Genomic DNA, 9864 nt, shown 5'->3' with positions numbered 1-9864 from the left:
TATCAGCCCGTATCAGGCAGGCATCGCCCGGCGAGCATCTCTGGAAAGCCTCTCCCCACCTCGCCCCCCATTACTGTCTCACAGTGCCTCTGTAATGAACGCCACTACCTAAAACACACAGACGGAGAGACAAACAACACAAAAAGAAGGTACTTTTGGTTCAAACGCGGAATACTGTCTTTAAAAAGAAAACGCTCAGTGGCTCTCGGGGGCGAAAGACCCCGTTCGGCAGTCGGATCCGCACAGATCCAGCTTCGGAATCATTTCTGGATGTGGAAACGCTCACCACCCGATCCTCGAACTCACACCGAGCCCACCCCGAAGGCGCTCGTCAGCCTCAGTCTGCTCAGAGCATCCCGGGAAGCGCTCGGTGCAGCAGGATTTACCCCTCTGAACGCAAACCAGTTGCAAAAGGTTTGGAGGAGAGACGGAGCGGGCTCCCCCCGCTCCCCGGGACTGATCCTGCAACCATCTCGAGCAAGCACACGAGACCTCTCGTTTACCCCGGCGACACCGGTCATATGCTTCATGTTAATCACACCCTGACAGGGTTTGCAAGATCAGGCTTACAAAGAGCAGTAAAGAACCCATTCGCAAGGACAATTTCCTTTCTGCGTGTGCCCAGGCTGGTTAAGATGTACAGCAATAAAGACAGAGCTGGTCGAAACAGGAAGGAAAAAACATTTCCCTTTGGTTTTTCAACTTTTTCCTGATTTTCCCCCCCCCCCCCAATCAACTTACATATTTTCCATTTACGACATTCAAAACATGGGAATTTCTCCCCTTTCCCCGCCAAAAAAAAAAAATAAACCCACCTCAAATTTTCTGAAAGCACCAAAGTGTTCCTTGAGCAAAAAAAGCGATTTGGGAAACGCAAAAAGACATTTTCCCCGCGAATCTTGATAGGTTTCGTGCACAACGCGCAGCCGTACAAAAAGGCCCCTTTTTTAACAACAACAACAACAAAAAAAAGCGGAAATTTCAACCAGCTTTATCAGCAAATGGCGGAGCAAAGCGTGTGGGACTGGAAGCAAGAGCGGCACACCCAGCCAGCATCACTAGGAACCAGTTTGGAGTTAATTTTCCTTCACATACGATTCGGAGATGCCGAGTCGTAGCGCTACACTCCTCCAGTGGGGTCTACATAAACTAATTCGCCCTTTTTTTTTTTTTTTTTCCTTCTTTTTCCTCACTGTGATAAAACTCTCTGCTGGCATAACAGAAACAAACACACACAATATTGCAATACTGAGACCATCTTAGAGCTTAAGACTATTTAAAAAAAAAAAAAAAATACTGGCACAAAATTTAATAAAATAAAACTTTAACAAATTTAAAAAAAAAAAAACCAAAAAACAAACGAGTCTTGATCCCTCCTAGCAAAAATTCTGTCTTTTGTAGAAAAGAAGACAGCCGACAGAAAGGCGATGCAACAAGAACGACAAACAGTTCTTGGTTTTTTCCTATATTGCCCCTCCCCGAAGCAGGAATATTCACCCACTTTGGTTTTCCCTCCCCGCCTCCCAAAAAAATGTTTCAAATCCTCAAATCCTCGGGAACACTGTCATTTCCTGAACCGTCAGTTTGTGTGCGAATAACACAAAAACCGAAGGGATGCATTTGATAATATTTCTTCTAAACAGCAAGGGATGGGGAGGGGTTTGTTTCTTTTTTTAAGTGAGCTACATTTTTCTGGCTTTCTTAAAACTCAGAATTTCACCCCCAAAAAAGCCTGTCTTGGAGCTTTCAGGAAAAAAAAAAAAAGCCCATCCTTCTCTGAACCAAACTTTTTAGGTTTCAGCCAAAAGTTTGCCTCTTCCACCACCCTCTCTCCCAACATCCTCAAAGCATTGAATCTGAGTTGTTCTTTAAAAAAAAAAAAAAAACCAAACAAAAACATAACGAACAACAAAAATAACAGCAAAAATAAAAAAAGAACCAACAGAAGAAGTCCCGTCGACTCTCCAAAATGACACGGGGTGATCCTCCGCCCCGGCCGGTCGTCTTCACTCATCGGCATCCGGCTTGACGTCCAGCATGGCGTGGAGCTCCTCGGGTGTGTAGCCCAGCAGGCTCTGCAGGTCGCAGACGAAACGGTAGACGTAACGTTTCCCGGCCGTCTTGTGGATGATGTTCTTGTCGTAGTAGTAGCGCAAGCCGCGGCTCAGCTTCTCGTAGTTCATCTTGGGTTTGTTTTTCCTCTTGCCCCATCGCCTGGCCACCTGGGAGAGGGGTGAGGAGAGTCAAGGAGGGGGGATGCACATCGCAGGGAAGTGGAAGGAAAAATCCGTCTGGCTTGGTTGGGCAGCCATCGGCAAGGAGCAGTGCCGGACATGAGGGAAGTGAGAGGACTTTCCTCGTCCTTAAGATGGACACGGATGGGTCACAAGCGTTAAAAGTTTGGGAAAAGCAACCCCCATGCAATGGCAGAACATTGCAGAGGACTCTATGGGGGTACGTAAGTCAGGGAAGGGAACAAATGTCCCATCTGTTCCCCAGAATCAGTTGGAAGTGTCCCCTCTCATCTGTACACATCCTATTTGAAGAGCTTTGGCACTACGCCTCTCCCTGCGGTGTTTCAGCTACTTCCCATCAACTTTGGGCACAAATTACTGCTTCCTCGGTATTCACTGCAGCCCAATTTTTAACAACTTTTCAGCTGGGCTCTAATTCATTGTTTTTCCCTACACATACCCAAGAGCAGAACAACGTGACTGCCCAAATCTCAGCCCTGAAGGGAGGAGGGGAGGGTTATCCACGCCAATTATTTCAGCGGCATTTGGGCTGTGCGCTTAATTCCAGGGTACTTTACCTCGTCTGGGTCGGAAAGTTTGAATTCCCAGCCATCGCCCGTCCAGCTGATGAAGGACTGACAGGACTTGTCAGTGAGCAGTTCCAGCAGGAATTGCCACAGTTGGATGGGTCCACTGCCTAGAAGGACAAAGGAAACATGAGACATTAATGTCAGAAAAAGCACAGCCCCTTCTATCCCAGAGGGGGAAAAAAAAATCACATGCAAACGGTGCTCACTGAAAAAAATAAAACCTTCTGCTATCAAAAAAAAACCATCAGCGGCCACAGGGCAGGATCTGGGCTGCGACGACAGCTTGAGAGTTAAATCCTGCAGGTAAAAGAGCTTCCTATTTGCAGTAAGAGCTGAATATTCATGCACTGGAATGCTTCACTTCGAGTTACATAAATAGGATTATTTTTCTGGCATCCAAACAGCGAGGAGTCATTGTCTTGGCACAAAGAGCACCACCATTTCCTCCGTGCCAAAAAGCTGCTGGCCATCGCATGAACTCCGGCAGACTCCTGCTTCCCAACCTTGACTCTTTGCTCCGTCGCTGTTTACCGAGATAAGGGGGGACCCAGGTATGAAAATTATTTGGCCTCTTTCCAGGGCGTGTTGCTGCAGGAATGGGCTACGCCGGCTCGCAGAGCTCAGCGCGGGGAAGGCAGGGGCTGGCTGGCTCGGCAGACCGATTTCACCAGCTCAGGACCAGCGGATCTCTCCATCACAGTCTTGGCACGGTCTTAGCAAAGCCATAAGCAAACCTCCCTGCGGCTGCTGGTTCCCCTAATCCAGCCGGAGAGGCACGAGGCGGCGCGCAGCATCCCATGCCGCCTGCGTTCAGCCTCTCCTTACAACGCCGCAGTCTCCGTCTTGCCCCTGGGTGCTAATTTTGGCCAACAGCAATTTGCCTCGAGGTCCTGAGCCTGACCCATCTAACCTGCAGTACCCGGTGCACCCCACTGAGAGCCTGCGGCTTCGCAGCCTGGTTTTGGCTGGCTTAATGGTGTACATGGAGTGATTTCGAAATACTTATCTCTTCTTTGCGCTTGTGTCCCAATCAAAGGTAGAGGAGAAGCCCTCAAGCCAAAATCACTTTGATGAGCAAGTCCCAGATGCGGCCGCACCCAAAATATTGCACTTAGCTCTGGGCAACATGTTTCAGGAGAGATTTTGCCATGTTTTAAACGCAGCTTAGAATATATCGCTAATAATAAGGATGACAATAATAATAATAAACAGAGCCAGAGGTTAGAGGAAATGATTTATCACAAAAAGAATTGCACAGGCTGGATTAGGACGGCAGGCTGGCGTAAACCCGCCTGCTGACAGCAACGAGCACAAGCTTCAAGCAGGGAAAAAAGAGTTATGTACTCAGAAAAAGGGATGGAGAACAGCCTATTTCCATGAATGACAATGAAGGCTGTCAGAGCTGTGGCTGCGGGATAACCCACGGAGGGAAGAGCGGGCTGTTCCCCCTTTTCCACAAGTTTTAAAATGACTCAAAAGCAGAGAAGCTGCTGGCGAGGAGGAAATGAGAGAGCTGGCTCCGGGACAGGGGAATTGCTGTGCCCCATCCAGTCCTCCTCAAATTGTTTCCCTCCTGTTATCCCTAAGAAACCCTCCAGGGTTTTGCAGGCACCGGGTCCTCCGCCAAGCCCTGGGGGTTATCGCACAGCCATGGGCAGGACAAAGCAGGGAGCTCACAGAATCTCTCTGCCTGTAAATGGGAAGACGACACTCAGCGGGGAAAGGCTCCAGCCCGTCGTTCTCGGCAGGAGCTTGCCAAGACGTTGACTTCGCGACCGCGCTCCCCGGTAGGGATGGAGTTGGGTTATCCGCGCCAAAACGAGGGAGGAAATTCAGATGATGCCTTCACCCCTCATCCGAAAGGGAAGAGCCAAAACCCTGGCCTGAAATGTCACCGTATCTCAAAGCTTAGACCTATTTATAGCAGCGAGCTTTAAATACAGAGAAAACATTGGGCAAAAAGGTTATTTCAGCTGCCTGAGGTCCTCCACGGGGAATCACAGGTGAATTCACGTGGGGCGGTTTCTCTTGACCCATCTGACTTCACACCAATTCCCTACGCACATACAGAGAGCATCCAACACCCGTATGAAGTTAACAGAGAAACAGTCCTAGGAGACGAGACTTGAAGCAAGACCAGGTTCACCACCTCGCATCGATTTCTCTCCTGCCCAACCAAAGAACAAGGATTTTTTTTTTTTATTCCTTCCCCAAAATAAGATGGATGGAAACCCATCAGGTAGGCGCCAGGTTCTTGGGTAAGCAACTGCCCCCAAAATAGCCCTGGGCCACCCTGCCTTTGCGGGAGCCTTTCAAGGTTCAAGCGTCATTAACTCCGAGCCAAGCGGCCGATGCAGTTCACGCTTGGTGCTCGCAGCTCGGCTGCCAGCTGGCAGGGAAAGGTGTCGGGAAACCCAGCAATTTCTCACCCTCTCTCCAGCAAGCGAGGTAGGGCTCGTGCCGCTGCACCGGGTGCCGCTCTGCCGGGTATTTTGGGATTTTGAAGGAAGCGGTGTCATCCTTGGAACAGGGATTCCCAAGGTCTATTCCGAGCCGCCTGCGGGACACGCGTAAAACCCCAAATTCCTCTGTGTTAGACAAGCAATTATGTCAAGAATGTGTTTACTGCAGGGCTCGCAGGCATGTCTCAGCTCCTATAAACACACGCCCTGCCAGAGGGGAAGGCAGCGGAGGGCCTGCAGATGTGCCGCTGCCGCTGGGGCACGACTCCAAAATGTCAGCGAGGCGGGCGATGCACGAGGTGGCAGGAACCAAACCCCAGCACATGCTCGAGCCTGCGTGCCCGAAAACAGCTCTGGGGAGACGGCAGGGTAGGAAGGCGAAATGATCAGGGAAGGGGTGCCGGAGGTCCAGGCATCATCTGGTGGGCCAGTACAGCTGTAATTAGTGCTGGGAGGGTTCTCTTCAGAAATGAGCTTCTTTTGCCCGCTCTGCAGACCAGCAAGGAGCAGGGAGTTATTTTTCCTAATGCCTAAAAGGATTTCAAGGTGACTCTTGGCTCACACAGAGGTGCCACCCCCCCGACATCAGATCCCCAAAGGGCAAGCACGAAGCTGCCGGGCTTGCCTCCGCACCCCAAAGCTCTGCCCCCGCAGGAGCTGGGAGCAGCGCCCATTTTCCATCCCTTCTGCTTCAACCCTTCCGCGGTCCCCGGCCGGGGCTGGAAATCCCCACCGCGACACCTGGTCCAGATCACTTCATGGTACAAGCACGCACAGCCGCACCGACTGCCCCAAGGCTGCTGTAGATCGGCGGGTGCATCCCACCACCCGACCTGTTGCCTTGGTTATCTCCAATAACCACCACTGGAGCGTTCTCGCAGCCTTTTTTTGGATGCAGCCCCAAGCGTGAGGTGGAGGGACACAAGTCACCTTTTATGGGGCTGGTCTTGCCGCACACATCCAGGGGCTTCTCAGAGCAAGCTCAGCCCTGGCTGGGGAACAGGGGCAGCCCCTGCTCCACCGAAGACAAGGCGAGGACTCAGAGGGTGGTGGGATGTCCTCCCGCCCCGCCGCGACCTCCGGCACCCATGAAGGCTGCTAAGAATAGTGCCCGCCGGAGGGGCTCGCCCGCCCGCCGGGGCCACAATGGGGGCCCTGTCTGGCCTCGGTGGCACTGAACGGGGTCCTTCAGCGGGGAGTGTCACACCACAGGAATTCTCCCACGTCAGGGGGAAAATATGTCTCTTAAGCCGGATGACGGCCGGCTGCTACAGCGGGAACCGCTGGCTGAGCGGTGCCTCCTCAGCACCAGTCCTCCGATGGCACCCGTGGGTGTCCCCACAGCGAAGGGTTTGGTGCCACGCCATCCCTGTGCCATCCTCCCTTGGTCGGGACTGAAGGTCCCCTACCACCTTCCTACCCAGCGGCTCTGGAGGGGTTCAAAACCAAAATACGCACGACGGCCACTTTCACTGGCGTGGTGATGGTGGTACCACCCGGCTGGGGCAGACGGGCATCCGCGCCGTACCCGGGAAGGCACAGCCCGAAACACGTCATCCCCACTCTCTCTCGAGACGGTTTCACACCCCCACCCCTCTCAACGGCCTCCGTTTTGTTTTCCTTCTTTCAAACAACAAGAAAAGAAGAAGAAAAAAAAAAAAAACCCTACTAAAAAAAAAAAAAAAGCGGCGCACCTATGCTTTTCGCTCTGCGGTTTGTGGTTCCAACCCAACAAAACAATTGGGCATAGCAACATCTCCAAAACAGCCTTCGCCTCGCTCACATGCCCGCCCTGCCTGAGCCCCCTTCGATGGCACTGTGGCACCGAAGGTCCCCAATTTTACCCACCGCGTTGGGGGATGGCAAAGCTCGTCCCCATTGCTCCCTCGTTAGACCAAGCTCAACCGCCTCCTCCCCAGCTCTTGCCCAGACTGGCGCAGGCAGTCACGCCACCGCGAAGTACCGGCTTTGCATGAGTGGGAGGGCAGCGGTGGAGCTCGGATGGAAGCATCTCCAAAGAGCACGTGTGAAGAAAGCGGGGAAGGACCCAGAAAGCACCTTTCTTAGGGAGCCACATGCTTTTGGCCATGCTTATAGACAGGAGAGCAGCCAGGTGGGCCACTCGGGGCCAGTTGTGCTTTCCTGATGCACCTCCTCTGTTTCGAGGAAGAACATGCCGGGAGGACTGGTCTCACGCCAGAGGCATCTGGCAAAGCACAAGGGGTTTCGTGAGCTTCACATTTCCCCCCGAAGGTGGTCCTGCAGGCCAAGAGCCGTCATGCAACGCTCCAGCTCGTTGCTCGAAGGAGAGACAAAGCCACAGTTGCTGCTTTGCCATCACCTCCGGGCTGCTGAGAAGCCGGTGCCGGCGGCTGCAGCAGCTCTGGTGAGAGCTGAGCTGCCGTCACGGTTGGGCAGCGTTGCGTGGGGTTGATTTCACTGTCATTTGCACATGTCTGGCAGGTGGAGCAGGAGCCACTGAACCAGCCCCGAGCCCCACCCTCGAGCTCCCCACCTTGCGGAGGCGAAAAGGGCTGCTCAGCCCATGCAGGCTCTGCACCGGAGGCAGAAAGCAGGCAGGAGCCGCTGGCTGGTCACACTTGAAGTCACCCTGCAAGGGCAGGTAAAGGGTATGACCCAGAACGAGCGAGCTAACAACATCCCCTGCATTGCACAGGGGACAGGGGTGCTGTTGTGCTGCTTCTGATTGCTGGGGTAGCTGACTGCATCTCCAAATTCCCCTAACCCAATATACAAGTGGCTATGGATGCCCATACAGGCACACTTCTCCAGAAGTGCAGGCAAGCAGGCAGGAAGGATGCTGATGTTTCTAGGAAAGCTACTGCACAGACTCTGGATGTCAAGGACAGCCGGATCACCGGACCGTGGTGGGAGAGGGGCCGGGAAGCCAGCTCCTGGCGGATTTTTGGATGCCAATGACCACAGCACATCCAGGGAGCTTGCTGGTGGAAGCTTCAGGCCAGCAGCATAGGCAACAAGAAGAGGGGAAGCAGCACACAAGCTCTCTTGAAAGAGACCCACTTTCTTTGGCACCGACTTGACTTTCTTGCAAAACAGCAGCTGCGTGCTTTCACTTCTGTGTCACAGATAAGCATCGCTCAGAAACGGAGGCTTGTCGAAGGCTTCAGGCTCTGCACCACAGACAATTCGGACCAGGCAGATGGGTTTAGCAGGCAAATTTGGGCCCTATCGACACGGTACTGCGAATGCTGATAGCAAGGATCAGGGTTGGATCTGGCCTGGGCAAAACCGTTTGGTCGAGAGAAGCGCTGCTGGGTGCTTGGGCGAGATAGCATCTGCGAGAGGTGGCTATTCCCTGCACTACTTTCTGTCTTCTTTAAGGGCAGCATGATAATGAAGATAGCATCAATCTATGGCTAAGAGAGACACTCAGGACATGTGTGATATTAGCTGGGAAGGGGGCATTAACTCTTTAGGTGCTGAGATTGTCTATAAAGGCATCAGCAACTTCCTAACCAGCTCCATAAGAAAGGACAGCATCACAAATGCAAAACCAGCCTTGCAGATGAGGGCTCAAGGTTTGGTGTGCGCTCACTTCACCTTTCTCATCCCTCTTTCCTCCCTTCACCTCTCAAACACGAGGGGAATCGCTCTGCTCTGTCTGTTCAGCTACGTGGAGCAGCAGCTCAGCACACCACAGCTCTGGTGTTGTGGCAATGCAGACAACACCGCGAGATGGAAAGCCCCGGCCTGCACAGATGATGCTGAGGTCCTATGCACCACAAAGCAAACAAACACCACGTCTTGGCTATAAACCCACGCAGGTGCTTTGGGGCACTCAAAAAAAGCCGAAAACAGTTCAGCCCTGAGTGGCTACCGCCAACCACAGGGGCAGACGGAGGGTCTGAACCTCTGCTGGACCTGCATCCCCAGGAGGACAGCAGCACAAGTAGGTCAGCGTAGTGGAAAAACGAATATAGGGCAGAAAGGCCAAAGATCAATGCGATCAGACCCACACCACCTGCCCTCTGCACGGGCTGCTCGCTTCTCTGCTACAGACCGTCCGCATTTATCCACGTGGCGTCAGGTCTGACGAAGGATGCTGGTGGCCATGGTACCCGTGGGAGGCAGCGGCTTGCAGGATCCAGCTGTGGCACAGCCACAGGCAGGGCTGCAGGCGGCACAGAGGCAAAGCTGAGCTCGATTTAGCCCAGCCCGGGCTCAGATACGGAGGGATCTATGCCCATGTGCCAGCACGCACCTAGCACGAGCCACCCACCCACACCAAACACTGCGCTGCTGCATGAACGAGGGAGCTTAAACAGAGCTCAGCTAAGCCAACGTGAGGTTTAGCCCATCTGCCTGCACAGAAGACACATCCTGACGCGCCGCTTGCCTAAATTTAATAGATGCATTCTGTCTCAGTTTCCTAGGTCATGTCAAAAAAAAAAAAAAAAAATCTGGCTTCATGTACGACTCAAGCTGGCCAAGCTTTGAGAGAGCTGGCCCCAAAACCAGAGGTGTCCAGAGCTGGCCCTCCCTGCAGCTATGGAAACTGAAGTTCACCAACTCCTAAGCAATTACATTTCTCCTTCA

General features: G+C 52.9%; 1 protein-coding gene across 4 annotated transcripts in view; it reads right to left on the bottom strand.

The window, feature by feature from the left end:
• Nucleotides 1-753: 753 nt before the first annotated feature.
• ETS1 (ETS proto-oncogene 1, transcription factor) overlaps nt 754-9864 on the bottom strand; it is a 70703-nt gene continuing 61592 nt past the window's right edge. For all 4 annotated transcript variants that reach the window (XM_050910924.1, XM_050910925.1, XM_050910926.1 and 1 more), the window contains 2 exons: nt 2813-2931; nt 754-2222 (listed from right to left, as the gene is read on the bottom strand). In XM_050910924.1, the coding sequence (XP_050766881.1) occupies nt 2007-2222; nt 2813-2931 (335 nt within the window). In that variant the 3' untranslated portion in view covers nt 754-2006. The remainder of the gene's footprint in view (nt 2223-2812; nt 2932-9864) is intronic.

Source organism: Gymnogyps californianus, chromosome 25 (assembly GCF_018139145.2).
Source record: "Gymnogyps californianus isolate 813 chromosome 25, ASM1813914v2, whole genome shotgun sequence".
In the NCBI taxonomy this organism is placed as follows: Eukaryota; Metazoa; Chordata; class Aves; order Accipitriformes; family Cathartidae; genus Gymnogyps; species Gymnogyps californianus.
This window is presented reverse-complemented; position numbering and strand designations above follow the sequence as displayed.